This window comes from Plectropomus leopardus, chromosome 1 (genome assembly GCF_026936395.1).
Source record: "Plectropomus leopardus strain MGB_pleo_1.0 chromosome 1, ASM2693639v1, whole genome shotgun sequence".
NCBI classification, from domain to species: domain Eukaryota; kingdom Metazoa; phylum Chordata; class Actinopteri; order Perciformes; family Serranidae; genus Plectropomus; species Plectropomus leopardus.
Window position 1 is genome coordinate 5,622,055 of NC_142176.1, and position 21,476 is coordinate 5,643,530.

At 39.2% G+C, this 21,476-nt stretch overlaps 1 protein-coding gene across 24 annotated transcripts in view; it reads left to right on the plus strand.

Annotated features, from left to right (window-relative positions):
- The window catches only part of madd (MAP-kinase activating death domain), an 86,804-nt gene that overhangs the window by 28,706 nt on the left and 36,622 nt on the right, over positions 1–21,476 (plus strand). For 7 of the 24 annotated variants that reach the window (XM_088088868.1, XM_088088319.1, XM_088088620.1 and 4 more), the window contains exons 8-19: positions 2,495–2,551; positions 4,463–4,635; positions 4,994–5,229; positions 5,314–5,470; positions 6,424–6,527; positions 6,606–6,811; positions 7,218–7,471; positions 7,712–7,851; positions 9,237–9,335; positions 9,889–9,930; positions 12,113–12,130; positions 14,260–14,319. In XM_088088868.1, the coding sequence (XP_087944994.1) occupies positions 2,495–2,551; positions 4,463–4,635; positions 4,994–5,229; positions 5,314–5,470; positions 6,424–6,527; positions 6,606–6,811; positions 7,218–7,471; positions 7,712–7,851; positions 9,237–9,335; positions 9,889–9,930; positions 12,113–12,130; positions 14,260–14,319 (1,546 nt within the window). The remainder of the gene's footprint in view (positions 1–2,494; positions 2,552–4,462; positions 4,636–4,993; positions 5,230–5,313; positions 5,471–6,423; positions 6,528–6,605; positions 6,812–7,217; positions 7,472–7,711; positions 7,852–9,236; positions 9,336–9,888; positions 9,931–12,112; positions 12,131–14,259; positions 14,320–21,476) is intronic. The other 17 variants (XM_088088937.1, XM_088089013.1, XM_088088727.1 and 14 more) reach the window with 11 other exon arrangements.

Here is a 21,476-nt window from a genome sequence, read left to right on the forward strand (position 1 = left end):
TGTCATGTTTCATGTAACAATAAACATGTTAGCAGAGTTCCCCCAACTTTACATAATTAATGTTTTTTTCTTATTGTAAAAATAAATCATAAATTTAGGCAAGGCAAGGCAGCTTTATTTGTATAGTACATTTAATACAACAGGGCAATTCAAAGTGCTTTACAGAGCAATAAAATATACAAACATAATAAAAGATACAGATTTACAATAAAATAGATAAGATAGAAAAGGTAATTTTAAAAAAAATGTTTTTTTTTAAAGACAAGCGTTACAGTGATAAAAAGATAATTAAAAATGATAGAAAATCAAGTTTAAAATAAGTTTGTTGTCAAGTGGGATGAAAAAAATCTGTAGGAACCCTGATACAAACTCTGAAGCTGTTTTACGTGTTAATTTCTTTTAGATTTTTTAAACTTAAGTTATCAGAGCCAATATAGACCTTTCCTTTTATATTATGCTCTGCTGCATACACGTTTATTCATTTCATATGCCTTGAATCAGAGCCGGTTCATTAGCAGTGTGTGTGTGATTAGCAGCTCTCTCCTGTGTGTGCGGATGTGTGACTGAGAGGCTGGTGTGTAGGAGTGTGCAAAGCCTCAGTTTAGCAGTTGTATATTTGGAAACAAGCACACAATATTGATATCTGTGAATGGAGGAAATGCCACTCGGGATGGTTTAACTGATTATCCAAAGACTGCGATGCCAAAGCAGAATGCTGCTGGTGTGAGAGTCACTGAAAATACTTGCACTGGGTAAATAAATTAGTCCTAATGAGCGACAGATTTATTTACTTTTTAAAAAATGGTGGTATTTCAGCTCACCCGGATATTTATTTTCTGAGCAGTTATAATTAAGACTTAATGTTAAAGTATTCAATCTATGTTTCTGAAAAGATCTGCTGTTTTGTATCTGTCATCACCACTCCATTGTGACCACTGGTTTGTCCTGATTGGTCACCATGGATGGCCGTCATGTGTCTCGTAGCGGCTGGATTCTGTGAAGTCTGGTCACATGTTTGTTTGTCTGTGTCTCTCACCGTCTTCCATGTTAAAGGGATAGTTCAGATTTTTTGAAGTGGTATGGAGTACTTATTCATAGACAGTATATTATATACAGTAGATGTCAGTCAGAAAGCCCCCGGTTTTGGAGAAACAAGGAATCCAACACGGAAACTAGGCTGTGGAGGGGTCAGCAACAAAATGTATTTTAGAAACCTAAAAAAAAGTTCCACCTAGAATCAGTATCTGTTGAAGTCTAAGCGACAGGGTTTGTATGGTCATGAAAAAACGGGAAAAGTCATGGACTTTGAAAATAGCAATTTCCAGGCCTGAAAAAGTTTTGGAAAAGTAAATATACCCACAAAGTTTTGGAAAAGTCATAGAGAAGAAAAATTTGTCTTCTTAAAAAAAATAATCAGCAATATTTAGCAAAAAAAATAAAATCACATTTTTTTCATTAAGAATTGCCAATTCTTTAAAAGAAAAATTAGACAAAAAGGCAATTGTTTCTAAGAAAAACAAAAACAAAAACAAAAAAGACATTACTCAATAATTACAAAACACAGCCATCTAAAGCTGTAGGTCCCTCCCCAGTTCTTAAAAAACTATTTGGCATGCCTCCCCCTTTTTGCACCACCCCTTCCCCACTCATAAATAACGAACAGTCTCTAAGTTATATTTATATATTCAGTTTTAATCCTGTTCTGAATTAATTCATTTTTTAAATAATATTTATTTAAATAGAAAAAAAACTATTACATAGGAATAAAGAAGAACTGATAACGAGTATGAATTGTCGTTGTGATCCATAAAATTTTCCTCAATGTCATAGAAAAGTCATGCAAATAAAATAAATTGGCTAAAATATGTTTTGTTGCAGACTCCCATCTACAGCAATACATTGCTTAGCTCTGTGTTGGTACTTCAGCCTGCTTCTCCAAACTGGTGTGAGCCAACCACCATCTGCAGTGTATAATACACTGACTATGGATCACTACTCCATACAACCCCACTTCAAAAAAAGCTGAACTATCCCTTTAAGCATTAAAAAAACAACAACATCTCCTCTTTCCTCATATTCCTCTTTCTCTCCTGGCTTTACTTTCTCACGATTTCTCTCTTCCCTCTCTACTGGCCGTCCATCACTTTCTCTAAACAAACACAAATTTGTCGTTTCTAATCTCCTTTCTTCAGTTAATCTTAGAATTGAAATGATGAAACAGCAAGACGTCTCTTTCATTGCACAAACAAATCAAAAATAACTTCAGCATTTTTTAAAGTCTATTTGACTTATATTTGGTTGCACCAAAATATACTTATTCCCTGTCAGCAAAAGCAGACAAATGGGGAAGTGCTGTTGAAAGGAGACAAAGAAAAAAAAAGGGAAAGGGCCATGTTTGTGACCCTTCGTCATGTGCTGTTCCAGTGTCAGTCACAAAGTTATCATCCCAGGCCTTCATGTGATTCTCCTCGCATCTCTCTTATCCCCTTCCTAGTGTCTGGTTAGGTTGACCGTGATCACCCAAAAGCAGATCTTCTCCTCTGAAAATAAGGTTACTCATTTCTCCTCCTGTGGAATGTGTAATGCCCCTGCACGGATATCTTCTCTCTCACATTATTTTGCTTGTCACTACTACTTGTCTCCTACTCTTCCGAGATTTGAACAAAAATGCATAACAGTGTCACAGAATGTCGCGGACCAGTTTTTTGATACACTGCTTAGCTCTGGCTTGAGCATGACTGAATGTGCGTGCATCTATCTTGGCATCAGTGAGTGTTTCTCGTAACCAAAACAAGATATGATGAAGCTAATCAACAAAGTTAACATTCATCCAGACCCGGCAACTAAATGTTCCATTATGCTAAGCTCAACATTGACTCTTGAGTCTGCAGCAGTTCCCTTAAAGCAAACCATGCATAGTGACTTACTTCCCCTGTGCCCCTCCTCTCCAAAGCCACACACCCACAAAAGGCATCAACATTCACAAAACCGAGCCCAAAGCTAAGGTGTATAATAAAGCCAGATTGTGAAAATTGTAAAAATTGGGGAAACCTGGTTTGGGATCCTATAGGGACATAGATTAATTTTATTTAATTATCACATAAATCAAATTTTCCATGTTTAAAAGGGACCTATTATGCTCACTTTAAGTTCAAACTTGTATTTTTTAGTTTCTAGTAGAACATGTTTACATACTTTAATAGTCAAAAAAATTATTTACTCATATTGTCTGTGCTTGAGCACCTGTATTCCCACTCTGCTTTGAAAAGCTCCATTTTAGCGCCTGCCTTGGACCGTGATTACACCATGAAAACCACCAGTACAAACTTGTAAACACAACTGGACATGTTCCAGCAGGAATATAATCCAATATCAGGGAGAAATGAAAAACATCAGATACCAAGATTACAAGTTTCCCTGCCTTTAGCATGTAGCTACATGTAGCAGTGTACTTGAAGCCCAGGAATGCTGGGCTGAGAAAAGTGGCACTTTGTCCTGTTAAAAATCACCAAAAAAGCTTCTCAACACAAACAGACATGTTCTAAAAGGAATACAATGTCAAATTATGAAGGGATTAACATCATTAGCAACCAAGATTACGTTTGCATGTCGCTACATGTAGCAATGTACTTACTGTAGCCAGGGAATAACTGTGTACAGCACCACTTTCTCTCTGTAAAAATCACCAATAAAAGCTTCGGGACATGTTCCAGCAGAAATATGATCTAAAATCAAGGAGAAATTTACATGATTGGCAACCAAGATAACAAGTTCCCCAGGTGTTAGCATGTAGCTACATGTAGCACTGTTCTTGCAGCAGGGGAATGACTGTGCATAATGGCAGTTTCTATCTCGTAAAAAAAAACAGGAAAAACTTCTAAATACAACAGCAGATGTTTGAACATTAATATGATCTGAATTTGGTGAGAAATTAACAATATTATCAACCAAGATTACAGGTTTCCCTGATGTTAGCATGTCGTTGCATGTAGCAGTGTACTTGCAGCCTGAGAAATAAAAAGTCATGGATCGTCGTGGTTAGTGGAGTGGAGAATTTATTTGGTGCAGTGACTCAAATTAGTATGGCAGCCTCTAAATCTGATGAACCAACAGGTAGTAAAACAATAATAGTAAAAAATAAATAACAATCAATGTTTCACACCTTTATATTATTAATTATCTTCGGAGAAAAGGCCTAAAATATCCGTGATCCGTTATTGCTGAAATAAGGGAAAGCAAAATAGGTCCCCTTTAAGTCCCCATACTAACAGTCAGTCACTTTGGCCCAAATATTTTCCCTTAATAGAGGGGGTAAATATATATATGATGTCCCATTAAGTGTAAAAATTGGTATTATTAACTAAATGTTGATGCCAATCGTGGGAGTGGTCCATCGCAGCGCTGTGTTTTTCTACAGATCCACTGTTATGTTAATAATTTGCATCACTGTCGTCTGTTCTAGGCCTTGGCCAGTATGAGTTTGAACACCCAACCCATCCTGAACTTTGAGAAGTTCCAGGAAGGTCAGGAGATGCCTCTGCTCCCACCGGGACGAGACAAAGCGTCACCGTCCTCCACAGAGTTCAACCCTCTAATTTACGGCAATGACGTCGATTCTGTGGATGTAGCCACCAGGCAAGCCATGAATATCTATCTCCACCGTCCATTAGTGATGTTTCAGAAAAAGTGGGAAAAGTGACTAAAGAATTACATAATAGATGCAGTGATATGGTATTTCAGGGCTGATAAGGAAATCATAATCATCTTTTTGTGGCTGATAGTGATTGGATAGTAATCGTTTAAATGCAGAATGTTTGGGACATACAATTTAGTTTACTCATTTATTTCGCTGTTGTTTTGTTTAATTATACTCCTATTTTTTCTGTATAATAATGTTAAATTTTGAAAATGATAAAGGCATAATTGAAAAAACAAAACATGAAGAAAACAGGTGCACATTCAGCTGAACTTACCTTCTTTACCATTTTTACAGGGTCGCCATGGTCCGGTTCTTCAACTCGCCAAATGTTCTCCAGGGGTTCCAGATGCACACTCGCACCCTGCGCCTCTTCCCCCGACCCGTGGTGGCTTTTCAGTCATCTTCTTTCCTTGCATCTCGGCCACGACGCTCCGCGTTTGCAGAAAAACTTTCTCACACGCAGGCAGTGGAGTTTTATGGAGAATGGGCTCTCAACCCCACCAACCTCGCCTTCCAGAGGATACACAACAGTGAGGCTCGGTTTGCACTTTAGTAGTCTGTATCTTTTCTTTATGCACCAAGGTAACATGATACTCTGCACACTTGTGTCTCAGATGTGTTTGACCCCTCCTTAATCGGGGACAAGCCCAAGTGGTACGCTCACCAGCTGCAGCCAGTGGTCTACCGAGTGTATGATGGGAGCTCTCAGCTGGTTGAAGCTATGGCCGGTCCTTTGGAGGATGAGGGCAACGAGTCCGACCCCACGGACAGGTAAGAATCCTTTTCAGCGTAACAGTTTCATCTGTTTAGTGGAGTCGGGGGTGGGTGATGTTGAATTTACTCGATGTATCGCGGCTTGTTCCACGTGCGATATATGAAATGACTATATCGCGAATATCAAGCATAAATATCGTTTTTATAAGCCACCCACGTTTTCTTACTCTCGCTTTCTCCTACAGCTCTCCGCCTCTTACAGACACACACACGGAGCAGTGCTTTTGCAGAGCTCCAGACTTTGACTATTTAGTAACATTTTGCTAACATGGAGCACTACTGCGATTTACAAATACTATTAATATATGAACTGGAGAGCTGTTAGTTTGAGTCCATCTTACAGAGAATAAATCTTCACGTTTAACAGCACTGCGGTAACAGTCCAACTTAATGAGCGGTGGTGGCAGTGGTGTGAGCAGGTGAGGACTGTGTTTATATTTACAGAGCTCCACATTTTGTGACCACAAAGCACCACTGCGACTTGGAAATATTAGTAATATTTGAACTGCAGAACTGTTAGTTTGTTGCCTGCTCACAGTGGATGAATCCTCATAGTATCTGTTTAACTTTCTGCAAATGCTAACATCCAGCTGTTGTCCGTGAGCTTCAGGTCCACCAAAAAAATATCGACACGTCCTGCCTGAGACAAACCAGGTCCTTCAAAATAAAGCCACCATGGGTCCCACTTTGTTTTATTTAATTATAACAATACTTTTTAAAATGCCATTATAAAAGTACTGCATTTAACTTTCTTATAACTATATTAAATAAAAATGTTTTTATAACAGTGTATTCAACTTTATTATGTGACAGTAGCTACTTTATTTAACTTAATTTTAACTGCAGTGCATTCAATGTATTTTTTTATTTTAGTAGTTGACATTAGTTTAAAGGACATTTAAAAATATGGTGATATAGCCTTAAAATATAACACATTTTATTTGTTGCAGTGGTAGTGACAGTGAAGCTTACGATGACTCCAGCTCGTCCTATTCCTCACTCGGAGACCTCGTGAGTGAGATGATCCAAGGTGACATCCAGGGAGACACATCAAGTAAGTTGTTGTTTCATTACAAAATTGGCAATATATGTATGATCCACTCTCCTTTAATATTTGACCCTGACCTCTTAGGCTTGGACCCACCTACCCACGCCGCACTAGGAGACCCTAGCGAGATTACATTTCAGGATTTCCATGAGTTCAGGGAAGGTCAGGGCTCCGATGGTCCATCGAGCGGGGACGGACCTGCAGAACCTTCTGATGGACAACCTCTTCGCTCGAGCTCCAGCACAACTGCAAGCTCGAGTCCCAGCACGATCATCCAGGGAGTCAACCAGGTGTGTGATCCGTCCAGTTACTGTAAAACTTAAATTCACTCATAGATTTAGATAGACTTAAATTCACGACATTTTATACTCGATTAAATAGATTTATTATTAAATTTATTTTCCAGGTAATTTTTTTTTCTTTTTTTTTTCTTATTTTCATTCTTTTTTTCTTACTTTTCTTTTTTAGGCTTAATTCTTGGTAATTTCTTAGATATAAAAGTTCCTTCTTGCAGCTTTTTAAAAATATTAATTATAATATACATTTTTGGGCCATTTCTAAAGTATCTCATTGACTTTTTCCTGATTCTGTTTTTAAAGAAATCAAGCCAGTTTGAAGTTTCAAAGGGTTAAATTAAAATGAAAGAAGTTAGAACAATATTTCAATTTATTGAATCTGTGTGCTGTTTTATTTCAGGAGCAAGGGGAGTTACCTGAAATTGAAGCGTCAGCTGGTGCCGCTCTGCAGAACCCGGTCACCGGATTGGCCGGTCAGCCGTTCCTCAGACCTCCAGCTGATGGCGGCTTGGCGGACCCAAACAACAAAAAGCAGGAGTATGACAACCCGTACTTTGAGCCTCAGTATGGCTTCCCCTCAGAGGATGATCCTGATGCAGAGGAGCAAGTGGAGTCATACACCCCTCGATTCAACCAGAACCTCAATGGCAACAAGTGTGTTAAACTTGTTCATCATTTGAATGAATGTATCACCATCATTCAAACGGGCTCTCTGACCCACCATGCAATGATCTCTCCAACCCAGAAAGTCACAGTACTCTGTCCATTCATGGTGGTCTTGAATCTGTGGTGGTGTGATGTGATTTGGTGTGAATGCTACAGAGTTTCCCATGTTGTATATTTGTTTTCCTGTGTCTGTGGCACACGGTAATGTCTTTTGGTCGTTTTGTTTAGGGTGCAGCGTCCTTTACGTCCCTCTAGCCTGAGGCTCCCCGGAGAGTCTGATGGGGAGGGAGACTCCCGCAACAGCTCGCCAAACTCCACCATTTCTAACAGCAGCAATGATGGATTTGGAGGACTCATGTCTTTTGCAAGTAAGAATATCTGAATTTTATTTTATTTTTTATTATTTATTATTATTAATTCCAGCTTGTAAAAGTTGGCTAATTTATGTGGATGGCAGTCTGAGGATCAAAACTGGTAGATATTTAGACCAAGTGTTTTGTATGTGTTCTTTAAGACTCACTTAAAGCTTGAACATGCCCCCTCACAAATTAAGAAATAAATTCAAATCCAGAGTGTGCAGCGGGTGTAGCTGCCTACATGAGAGTGAGCTTGATGTTGCCTTATCATAACATTTATACTGTGTTTCTGATAACACTGCAATATTGTTTATGGTTGTAGCAGACAGCTGTTTCTCCAGAAAAGCCATAAAGCATAACCAGTTTACGCTTCCTGCTCAGCACAGAGCAGCTGACAGACAAATTTAGAATCTGGCTGGTGAACACAGTCGAGCACTTAGCAGCTAACAAGCCAGATAATTGAGTTGGCGAAGATCAAAAACAGCTAAAAGGAAAGTGAATGTTGCACTAAAATGGACACTTTGAAGATTTTCAAGCAGCTTTGTGTGATTACTAAATTAACTGTGTAATGAAATAAACTTTCCTACATCTCACCATCTCTAAGACATCTCTGCTGATTTGTGGTCATTCAGCAGATTTTTCTGGCCTTTGGGCTGTTGCTTGGATTACAGATTGTACTTTGTCATTTTTGTACGGCCCTCCAACATAGACACAAAGAACACAGAAGTGGATTGAGGGAGAGAGAAGCCCCTCTTTCTCTCTCTCAAACTTAGACCAATTACACTTAAACATTAGGCGGGTTTTCATTACACATTTGTGCAAAACTTGAGTGATATTTTTTAATGTTGATAGAACTCAGTTGCGAGATTAAGTGATGTTCTGCGACTTCTCTTCTCATGATAACATTCAAAGAAGCGTGGTGATGGATGTTCAAAACATTAGCAGGTTTATTTCTGTTGCAGACGCCACATTAGCCGCCATTATTTTCAATCGAAGGCGATGTAGGCGTGTTAAGCATGCATGGTAATGGCCATGTGTGAGGGATTTCTGGGAGGTGATAGTTAATGATTTCACAGAGGAATTGTGGATTCTTAACTTCCAGATTATCCGCTCAACTTTTAAAGAGTTATGCGATGTAATAACAGCTCTTATTGCTCCTGCTGCATCATGAGGGAGCCAGTTCCTACTGACAAGCACATAGACATAGCATCATGTGACCTATAAAAGCCAAAAAAGTGTTTCCATTGCAGTTTTGTAAAAATCTAGCTTTTTCGAATTACCTGAACTACCACATCATGCAAGCGTAGTAAAATGAGGCAGCACTGCTAAAGTATAAACAAAATCTAATCTAAAATCTATCCGGTCGTCTAATTCTGTTGTTATCACTCCCACTACAGGCAACCTGTACAAGAACCACGGCACCAGTTTCAGTCTTTCCAACCTTGCCCTTCCAAACAAGGCAGCGAGGGAGAAAACGCCTTTCCCCAGTCTAAAAGGTACGACTACACAGCTGACGTGACCACTCTTACATCGGTTTGCTCCTGAAATTGTGTTTTCTGTCATCGTATTGTCTGTCCTAGTTGTTCAGTGTGGTTTTGAAACCAGTACAGTAGGGAGAGGTGACAAAGAAAAAGATTTAGTGCCATTATTGTCAACATTTTTTGTTTTCCTTACCCGTTTATTTAATATTTTTTCATCACTGGCTTCATGTTTGCAACTGTTTACCTTTTCATCAAGAGATTTTTTTTCTATTTTTGCTATTTTAATTTAGATTACACTCAAATACTATAATTTGGATCCTCTCATATCTCCTCTTTAATATACTTAAATTAATTATAATTAAATTAATAAATTATAATGATCAACAAAATGCCCTAACTGGTCATATATTAAAAATAAATAAATAAACTATTAGACACACAAACAGTAAAGTAAAATATTTGTATTCTTTTTTTTTTACTTGAGTATTCTTATAAATTCATTTACTGTTTGTCCTTTTCTTCCTTTTTGTGTTTTGTTTGTTTTCTAAATTATTTGTTGGGTTAAAAGAATATTTCAATATTGATATTGAGGAGGAAATGGAGCAAGCAGGTTTGTAAATCTGTTTTTATAGCTTGACTTTCTTCCTGCTGGATTGCCAAACGGGTATGGCACTATTTTATAGGAGAATATTGAGAATGTGTGAAACAAAGTTTTTCTCTCTCTTAGCAGGAAAATCCAGTCAAAAACAGACTCATTGTGCAGTTTGGTCTTCATTTATAGAGATGAGCAACTCTTTCTCATCTGCAGTTTTTCCTTATTAATTATACAATATATTCATACAAACTTTGGCACCAGGTTGTGCTCAGGTATCATTTGGAAGCAGATAAACATGACGAGACATGTCTCAGTATGTTTCCAGTCCTAACCAACTGCAGGATATATGGTTTTAATAAGGACTCAGATGATGATATCAAGATTTGCAGGTACGCAAGCATAGAAACCTAAACATAAATTAAATTGGGCTGGGTACCAAAATATGCTGTATTTTTGAGGTTACAGACCAAATTGCGTTGATACAACTGTGTACCAATTTGCGTTAAATCCGCCGTTGTCATATTTCAATATCTGAGAACGCTGGGTTGAGCCAAGAGGCAGAACTGCCAAAAAACGCCTCGAATCCTGGTAGCCAGGCTTGGACCTCCGAGGCAGCGGAGCTCTGCAGAGCTGTCGTGCTCAACTCCAGACAAGAGACGGACGCGCCTCAAGGCTGGGAGACTGACCACGGACCTTCCTCGCCTGCTCTGTTGGTTGCTCCATCAGCCACAGATGTCGATTTTGCCGTCACCCACTTCGTAGCCCGCTCCGTAGGCCACAGACCTCCATCGCCCGCTTCATTGGCTTCAAACCTCTGTCACCAGCTCCATCGCTTGCTCCATCAGCCATGGACCTCAGTCACCCACTCCGTTTCCTACTATGTCGCCTGCCCAGTCAGCTTCCCAGTTAGCCAAAACCATCACTGCGGTCCTGATCTGGTGCAGTAATTTCAGCATTGGGTCTATAGAGTTTATATATTATTTAGTAACTGCTTAGTATCACTGCAAGACATGCAGACACACATAAACACACATAGACGGACAGACAAAGATAAAATATTAGCTCTGTGTGTCATTACAAAAGAGCAGAGGAGCAGAATTTGTTTTTGGTCCGCTACGTCACCCCTGAGAAAGCAAAACCAAAAAAAAAAGCTACTGTTGGGTACTGATACCTGTCTCGGCTCACATGTGCACAGTACTCCTATAGTGAATCCACCTGCAGTCTCAGCTAGGGATGGGACAAAAAATCAATATGGCGATAATTGTCATCCTTCTTCGTGCAATACGAGAATCGATATGCTGGCGCCAAATATCGATATTTCAATTAATAAAATACAGCACTTTAAACAGATGTCCATGCTGGTTTGTCAGCCGGCGTCGCCACTTTATGACTCCTCCCAGGGGCGCTTCACACTTTAATGAGTGAAATTTGGACAGAAGTTGACTGGCCGAATAAGAGGAAGTTTACAGAGCGCCAATGGCGGACAGCGGCGCAGCGAAAAGTTTACTAGGAGATCCCCCAGCCTCATTTAAATCCAAAGTATGGATACATTTCGGCTTCCACAACACTGAAGGGACAAACAAACTCGACAAAGACTTTGCAGTATGTAAGAACTGTCTGACAAAACTTGGACATTGACCAGTTAAAGTCAAAAGACACTATGCTAAGACTTTATGCACTTTATGTTCAGTGTTTTATCTCAGTCTGTGTCAAATTCTGTGAAACTGACACTAAATTGCAGTGAATAAATTTAGAAATCCTGCACTTGACCGTTTTACGACTATTTTATATTCTCTAGTTAGACATATTTTGTGATGTATCATTATAAGATTTTCTTGCAGTATATCAAGATCATATATATCATGATAATATCGGTATTGTGGATCGTGTATCGTATCATGAGGTACCCTGTGATCCCCCCCCCAAATTCAGCTAATGTTTACATTCTACTATTTATTAAGTCTTTACTCTAACAGGGACTAAAACTGCACTTGGGACCAGAGTTATTAAACTATCTAATATTTATTGATTGAAGTTTAAGAGGCTTATATGAGTTCTGTTTGTGCTGGATTTTCACCGAGAGAAAAACCAGGTGAAGCATGGTAATCTAACTCAATAGCTCCACTCCACGTGGAATAGCTGCCATAGAAACTGTTCTGTTCCTTTGATTCTGATGTGTTTTGTCTTTGTCGTTCAGATGACCCTGACAGCCCGGGTATGTTATGTCTGCTGTGACAGCTTGCTTTAGCCCCCTGACTAGGCATTTCTTTATCCTTGAAGTGACCTGTACCTATCTTACACCCTGTTTCTGAGCATAGGACTAAGATAGAAGACACACCTGTAGTGTGGTTCGTGTTTATCCACGTCTTCCCCTCCGTTCCTTCACCATCCCGCTCTGTGTGACTGGTGGGAGTCTTTTTGATGCGCTGTGACGCACACATTTAAATAATTCTTCTGTGACTGTTAGTGGTGTGGCATCTGCACATCCTTACCACAAGAAGGATGCTCTGTCCTCTTAAACTGCATTTACCAGATAAATGTGTCAGTGTCGTTCCATTTATGTCCTATGAAAGACGTTCACAGAAAGATCCGTCCTCAGTGAATGGAGTTATGTCCTTTCATGTGTTTTGTCCTTGCTTGCTTGTGTGGTGGCTCCTATTGTTGAGTGTTCCCTCCCTTTTTGAAGGTCATTTACTATTTTAACAAAAAGAAATACGAAAAATATGATAATCTCAGTTTTTTTAATGAAGTGTTCTACTGTGTATCATGATTATTTTAATGTGTTTTTTTGCCCAAAACAAGATTCATGCTTTAAAGAGACAGTTTGGATATTTTGGAGTGAGGAACTTATCTATAGTCAGCATGTTACGTACAGTAGATGGCGGTCTGTACGCTCCCTGTTTGGAGAAGCAGACTGTCGCAGAGGTACCACCAGGAAATGTACTGCTGTGGACTGGGGCAGCAGCAACATTTATTTAAGCCACTTCAAAAACGTCAGCTGTTTTGGTCAGAAAGTGTTGTTGTGCGATCAGACTGAAACAAAAGGCATCATAGGCGTGTTATGGGAGCAATAATGGAAAGGCGAGCCCCTTTTATGTGGGAGTGGCCACATATGAGGGACTTTTGGGCATCGATTGTCCACGATTTCGCAGAGGAATTGTGGATTCAAAATTTCCAGATGTTTCGCTCAACCTTTGAAGTTATGTGATGCAGTAACACCTCCTGTAGCGCCTGCTGCATCATGCCTGAGAGAGCCGGTTCCTGCTGACAAACATAGCCATAGCATCATGTGACCTATAGAAGTGAAAGAAGTGTTTCCACCGCAGTGATGCGAAATATGGCTTTTTTGATTCGCCTGGAATACCGCCTCATGTGAGTGTTATAACTTTTTTTGCAGTAAATGGGATGTTTGTTTTTATTTTAATTGATGTGTTTCCATTAGGTGTATTTTATATTCTAAGTTCAGTTTGTGCAATTTGAGGGTTAATAGAAACCCGACATCTCTCAAGTGCTTTTGTTCACTTTGGCACATAAAGGCGTCCTCTTAACTCAACACTGAACAGCATTTTGTCGTAGCTGTCGTATTCACAATTTTCAAAAAGTCACTGAAAGTTTGACTTTCTGACCTGAACAGTTGCGTAATACAGCGCACGGCACAGTCGCACTAATTCGTAGGAAAGATGAAAGATGAAAGAAAGTGGCTGTCTGACAGAAAGGTAAAGTGATTAAAATATCCGCAACATAGCGTCCACTTAAACTGTTATTGATTGTTTTTTAGGTAGCTAAAATCTGTTTTGTTGTTGACCCTCCACAGCAGTACATTGCTCAGCTTTCGTGGTGGTACTCCTCCCTGTTTTACAAACTGGGGGCATGCCGAACGCCAATCACTGTGGGTAATAAACTGACTTTAGATAAATACCTGATACAACCCCACTTCAAAAAAATCCGACCGATCCCTTTAAATTGAGTACAAACTCTAAAGAAACGACTCCATCCACTGCTCAAGATTTACATTTTCATTGTTGAACTGCACTGTTCATTATTCACCTGGTTCAGGCCACTGATGTTTAGAGTAGGAGCTCCATAAAGCTCCTACTTGGTGCTGTAAATGTTAAATGTGTTGCCAAACACACTTTAAGGGTTAATACCATCATCAGTACATATTGTGTTTTTTCTCTTTTCTGTCCGCCCTTTTTTTACTTCTTTATTTTCTTTGTTTTGGCGCCATGTTGAGTGTGCATGTCTGTTGTGTTACGGGTTGATGTTCAGACTGGTTGTGTCTGGGCCGGTGTCCCTCTCTCTGTCCACCTTTTTCGCGGCACTAATTCTGGGTTTTGTGTGCAGTATTTGGGCTAAATTCTCTAATGGAGATAATAACAGAGGCCGGCCCGGGGAGCGGAGAAGGTGGGTTCTGCCCTTTTTAAAAATCGAGTGAGCTGCATGCTTCTCCAAGCCAGTCAACTACATCTCCCAGCATCCCCCTCTGTCTATCCTCATTTCAGTCACCGTGTGTGTGCTCCAGTGGAGCATTGAGTCTGTTGTCTTACCACGCCTCCATTCATAGTGACTGCCCCCCTTCCTCAGACTAACTGTTATTTCACTTCACAGTTTGTTTCACGTATTTATTGAACTAGACTTTTCACAAGAAACTTTTAAAGGACCTATGAGAAAAAATAAACGTAGATCTATCAGTAATCACAGGAAGAAGTGAAACAATACCTCGTGCAGCAGAAAACCACAGGGAGGCAAATGAAGGATGCTGGAGAATAGAATAGGCTCGTCTAATCTACCAGCATCTATTGTTTCTCGCTGTTTTCCTGTCCTTTATCCTCCCACAGAGTACAAATGGGGTTGGGCCCAATCATGCTGCAATTTTGCTGTACACAATAAGCAGTAATTATAGCAATAATAGTAAAAGCCTCTTTTTTGATTATCTGTGAACTAAATTCAGGTTGTCTAGATGTTTGTCTCAAGCCACGAAAAGTGAAAACACCAGTCTAGTAGATGCGTTAAGATTCTGCAGAGTGTCAATATTACATTTGTAAAATACAGCAGATTAAAGTCTCCAGACTTCGTAGATAAAGCACGATGTTGCAAAGCATTTTGTGTGTTTCTGAGGATTTTACAGTTCAGATTTGGGGGGTTTGTCAGAGCTTTCTCAGGAGGATTTGGGTTGTTTTTGGAATACTTGCTACATTACCGAAACATAAAAGTTTATCAGAAGCAAATTTAATCACAGTTTACAAAATAGGTCGAACAGTGTTCTTGAATCAAATTCTGTTTTTTTAAATTTGTATTATTTTGTCTTTTGTAAAACACTGCAAGAAATTTCCTCTCACTTACAAATCGCTAGAAAAAATGTTCTGAAAACCACAGATATTTTTAGATTTGCGTGTTATTATGTCGAGAATCTGTTGAAACTTTGTGTTTCATTAATGCTGTGATTAACGTCTGGTTATGTTTAGGCACATAAACCACTTGTTTATGGTTAGAAAAGGTTTTGGCTTTCAGTGCCTGTTTTGGGGGCACTCAGTCGCGTAAATAGTAAGGCGGACGCCCCATTTACAGAGGCTGTGTCCTCACCGCAGGGACCGCGAGTTCGACTCCAGCCTGCGGCCCTTTGCTGCTTATCAACCCCTTTCTCTTCCACTTTAACACTTAAACTGTCTTAAACTATCTGAATAAAGGCAAAATCCAAAAAAAGCCGTGATTTCTCAGTAAAAACCAACTGTTGTTCATGCTGCTATTCCAGCAAGAAAGACAGTATAGTGTCAGTAAAAATCAACTGCTTTTTGTGCCGCTCTTTCAGCAAGAAAATGAGCTATTTCTCACTAAAACAACCACATCTTATCCCTAAAATATGCTAGTGACAGGTTGATACAAACCACCCACATCTGGTGCTGAAACAAACGCTGAAAACACAGCAATGACCGGCTACATCACAACCAGTTTTGTTGTTTGTGGGTCTCAAACAGCAGCCTGCAGCTTGGCAGGTATCTTCCCTATGTTTTATGCCATTCACCATCTGTTCCACCCTTTATGTCGCTCCGGAAACGTTTATATGATCAGTATGAAGTGTAACTTATTTGTGGTTTGTAGAAATTTCCTCTGGCAGCTAGGCTGAAGGTGAGGTTTTACCCCGTAAGTGAATTTTGTCTCTGGTTTTCTCTGGAATTTTGTCTACATTTTTAACATCTTTTTGTTAGATCTGCGGATAACTTCTTCAATCCACAGCAGGGAAACTAACCAAAAGGCTTGCAGCAGACAACAATGAAACAAAAAATGCATCAAATACAGTAACATCAGCACACAGACACATAGTCCAAGAGGAAAATAAAGGAGCTCAGGAGCTCTTCTGGTCTCTAAACTTCAAAATGGGATATTTGTACAATCAATCAAAAGAAGGCAGACCATTAGTGATGCACTTAAACACAGGACCAGTAACACAAGCAGTACAAACACAATAAAACCTTTCAAAAGTTTCATAGCAGTGAACTAAATCATTTAATGGAGTATCTTGGCGTCCTAAACCAGTCACGGTGTTGTTGTGCACATCAGAAACCCATCTGACCAAACAAACATGCAAACGTCAACAAACTAGTCATCCAGTCCTCGTCTGTGATGGCAGCTCACACACATCTGCAGCCCTGCCTTTGTCATATAATGAACGATGACAAGCCCATCATAAAATCTGAAATCGATTTATAAAGTAGGCCAGTCTAGAAAGAAAACTTACTTGTATCGCACATTATAACAATTAATTGACTGCGTCTGCAGGGTTTGTTTTTCCCTTAAGGCTTTTCAGGTTTCCCTTTTTTTTCTTTGTTTTGCAGGTTTCCAATTAGGTTTGTGTTTTAGTGTAATTGGTTTCCGATCTATCAAGTCAACCAAGTAATGTTCTCTTGGGTTTGTTTCCCCGACTGTGTGCAGAGCTGATGATAGTCATTAACCAAAATGTTTTAAGTTTTAGTCCAGAAGAGGCCTTTTTCCTGGGTGGAACATTCAAACATGCATTTGGTGTTACATGTAATACTAGAAGACGTGTTAAAAAATTCTGAATGGCACATGTACAGTAATGTTCGAATCCCCCCTGGATAACTGATGTATCCAGTATTTTAGTATTTTTTACATGTATTAGTATTTTTGACATGTTTTATTATCAGTCATCTTTATGACTCTGAATTGCAGTCAGATGGATTTTTTTATTTTAGTTGTCAACCTCACCAGGTCAATTTAGGCCTCACATCAGCTGCTTTAGATAATAGAGAGACACTTTGTTTGCTTGCGATCTAATCGCCTTTACAACAGAGCTGCAACACACAAAAAACACAAATAAAATAAATGAAATACTCTCCTGCAAATATTTTGCATCTCTGTTAATGAACTTGAGTTCCCTCTTGGGACAGTAATTGATATTTTATTGGTACCAATGCCATTAATGTTTCTGCTCATAGGTCTGATTCTTTATTGATTCACTTATTGTTTTCTGATCAGTTTTCCGCTGGTAAAAGAAGGCATGCACCTTCTCTTTCCTCATTTTCCCTCCCTGTGCACCGGACATGAGAGACGGAGCTAATGGGTGATTTGAGCTCGCTGTAGCCTGACAGCTAGTTGTAGTAATAGTCCGTCAACATCTAAAATAGATCAATGAGAGAATATTTGTACAGCGTTCATTTTCATCTCGGTTTTCTTAATATTGTAATGCCTGGTTGGGAAGTCCGCATTCATAGCGTGACTGTTACATGGCGTTTCTGGCCATATTGTGTAGAAAAATGTTTGAACATATTTCTTCTGTTTACACTCTTTCTTGAAATGATCGTTTTATTGACATTATAAACAGCACTGTTGTCATCTTTCTGAAAAAGTCTGTGTTGGACTTTTACTTTCTGCCCACCATGACCCCTTCTGGTTGCAAGTTCCCAGCAGAAACACATGCTGGCATCGATAACAGGAATTGATAAACTCTAAGTAATATGATTCCGATGGATTGTGCAATTTGGAGCCGCTTCCTAACTGGATCCGGTTCTCAAATCCCATCCCTAGTTCCCTCTGATGAATAGATATGCAGTGTATACACTTAGGGCTGAAGGAGTGGATCTGTGTTGACTTTGTTAAGATTGAAAGGAGTAAAAGAGTTTGTCATCTTGGTTTGGACTGTAGAGCCTCCTGGTAGTTCAGTGATGCTAATCCACTCGTTGTCCTTTGGTTCTTTGTTTTTGTAATTTTTGTGTACTTTTTGATGTAATACAGGATGCTAAGAAACACGAACGATATCTGTTTCTGCCTCTGTCGTCACATTGTGACGTGATGTTCATTCTGCACAGCTTGATGCATTTTTTTTTGTGGTGCTGAAGCTCAGAAAAATCAACCTCGCTCTGAGAAAACTAAAATTTGCCTTGCTTTTTTTGATGCCTAATCTCATTCTGTGTGTAAAAGCACTAATAGTAAAAACATCAGTTAAAAAAAACAAACAACATATAATATAACATATACATATACATATAACAACATGTAATAATTGTGCGGTTGCTTTTAAGTGGCTCAGACGTGGGATTCAGATCGGCTTCACTACAGTCTTCCCCTTGTTGCTCGGGTGGACAAATCTTTTGAGCCTTAAGGTCAAGGACCATTTAAGAAAGCTGCAGCCTCAAAGTCTGATCCATTAATAAATCTCTGGGCTCTTCCAGCCTCTGTAGAGAACCAGTTAAAAGCTGCAAGCCGCTCCCGCAAAGAATATTGATGAAAGTTTGCAGGCAGAGACTCCTGTGCTTCTTCTGTTTGTTATCAGCAAACTTTTTCATTTAGTCTGAGACATATCTGGCCACAATCACGGTGGACAAAACCCATAACCTCCTTCCTGCTGTAATGTTTATCATTCTCATAAAGAGCCTCTGGGTTTCAAGCGCTGCCCCTGTTGCAATACCTTTATGACTTATCCTCAAACAGTTTTGCTTTATTGGTTTTCAAACAATGAAACGCTGCAAAAATTCTGCTTGTGCAATCACAGTGTTTGGGTATAGTGAGTAAAATCTCTTTTCTTGTCCCCATGACTCTCCAGCAGCAATAATAAACAATAGATCCCTGCTGTCACATAAAACTTACAATACAACAGCCTGCAGTGACAGGTGTCGGATCAGAAAAGCTTTCTGTCCCCGGCTTGTAGGAGGCTGCTCCTCCCTCTTCCTTTCATGTCCTAGAAACAGAATCAGAAAGACACAAAATGAAGCAATTGTGAGCTCATCTTAAATTCGATTTGTCTTTATATTTGTGTTTTTTGTGCCGGTCAGGACGTACACTCTGAATGCACTCATAATAGTGTAGGGTAGTAGAGCTGTGGATTGCTGTACTAAATAACATGGATTTTTCAGACACTTTATGACGAAGTTTGGTAGGATTTATTTTATTTTAATGAAAGTGAAAGAGAGAATTACTGAAGCTTGATGCTCTTAACGTGTTACATTCACATACAAATCTTTGGTTGCAAAAACAATATTGTGTTGATGACAACATCCTTAATTTATCGAATTACATGTTTGCTAAAACTTTGACTCGACGTAAACCTGAATAGGCCTGACCATATGAGATCCAGCCTCATCAGACGTTAATGATCTAATCTCTGTAAGATAATATGTACACAGAATATGTCGGCAATTGGACAACATTTGAGTATCAGAAACATTCTGGTTTTGTAGTTCGAGTAGTATTGACCGATCACATTTCAACGGCAGGTAAATAGTCCATGTGGAAAGGCTGAACGCGTTGGCTGAAATGCAGTAGAGTACCCCAATAATGAGCCCTAAAACCAGGAAATGAAGTTCAGCACCTCCTGGTTCCTTTGTCTTAAAGTCAGTGTGTTTTTTTCGAATGGGTTTGTGGTTAGATGCCTTAAATAAGGTTTGTGTTTAACACAAGCTGAAGAGACTTTCACTTTTTGTTCTACGACATAAAATAGGTCAGTAAATACCCCACCGAACAAAAAAGAAACTACAAACGTCATCACATTGAGCTGCGCTGAACACCACTTTACAGCTTTGTAGCGCCCGCGCGCGACCATAGTGTCGTTTATTTTAGCCTAGCAGTAGCATTTTACCTCTGCTGATCACATTTAGTCTTCAGAATTTCTAAAAGTGATGTTCATGTTACAAGATCAACAAACCTTTAACAAAAGCTGGGTTAAAGCAAAATCAGAGATGTGAGCATTTTTAACTCTTTTATAATGTCTTATCGCTGAGTGTTGTAACTGTATCTAAAATTTTGTCTTATTTTTACCATAGATGTTACTGAATGCACTCTGTTGTATGTAACCTTGATATTGTCTCCTTTTTTTCTTTTCTTTACTAAAAGCTTAACTAAGGACAGGAGTTGGAAACTAGCAAATAGAAATAACTATTTTACATTGCGTGTAGTAAAAGCATGAAATGAGCCTCCAGAAGACTCAGTGTGGGCTCCTTCAGTTAACTCCTTTAAAAATAGATATTTTTTTGTTTGTGAGGCCGGTGTGGAGGATTTATTTCATTAAATTTCATTAAATGAATACAAAGTGTCCCAAGTTTGATACGGTCCAGGGGTTCTTCTGGTCGGTCGGTGCGACCAAAAAAATGTAACCATTTGGCAGCCACAGATTTTGCCCTTGAAGCCTGAAATGTGGCATTGAGGTCAACCGTATGTGTGTGTGTGTGTTTGTGTGAGAATGTGGAAATTTGTGTATTTTTTGTTGCTAATTGACTTAAAGGGATGGACATATGTCAAAAGTCATGAACCAGTGGTTGTAGGTAGGCATTATTGTGCGAGGGAATGAGTGTCTTAGGTTGGGCGTTTGGTTGCATGCATATATTTGGTTGAGGAAATCGCAAATTCATGCTTTTTTCACCTTACTGTCTGCTCCTAGTAGACTCACACAATGTAACGCTGCTTTTGTCGCTTTTTGTCAACCTCGTTGAGCATGTGGCCGTCCTACTGAAACTGTCAATGGACCAATATTACCACGGGCTCTTTGTTTGGTCCATGTGAGCACCGGTCAGTTGATTCATGCAATGTGAGTCAAAGAGGTTGCAGGATCTGGCCCTGCGGAAACGCTGATTAAAGCACGTGGTGTGAGTTAACCCTTTGAAACCCCAGGTAAATGGCTAGATTTCTTTCAAAAACATGGGAAGAAGGCAATGAGTAATGAAAGGAAAAATGACCCAAAAATTATTTAGAAATTAATGAAAAGTACAAAAAAATTACCTGAAAAAAAGAAAGATAAAAAACAAGGAAATACCTGGAAAAGCTGCTTGAAAAATGTCTAATAATTCTGTGTCATGATCTTGGTTTTCCCCTAGCTTTTTGTCACTTTTTTTCACCAGACTAAACCTACAAATTTTCTAAAAACAAAAAAATCATGTAACATTTCTTACCAAGTTGCTCGTCTCCTCCCTATGTTTTTAAAGGAAATCCAACTAAATTGCTGAAGGTTTAAATGTTTTAACACTTGTGAAAAGCATCTGAAAGCAGTCTAACAGAAGTGATGTCACTCTGGGTTTCAAAGTGTTAGCACAGATGTACACGATTAATAAAAACAG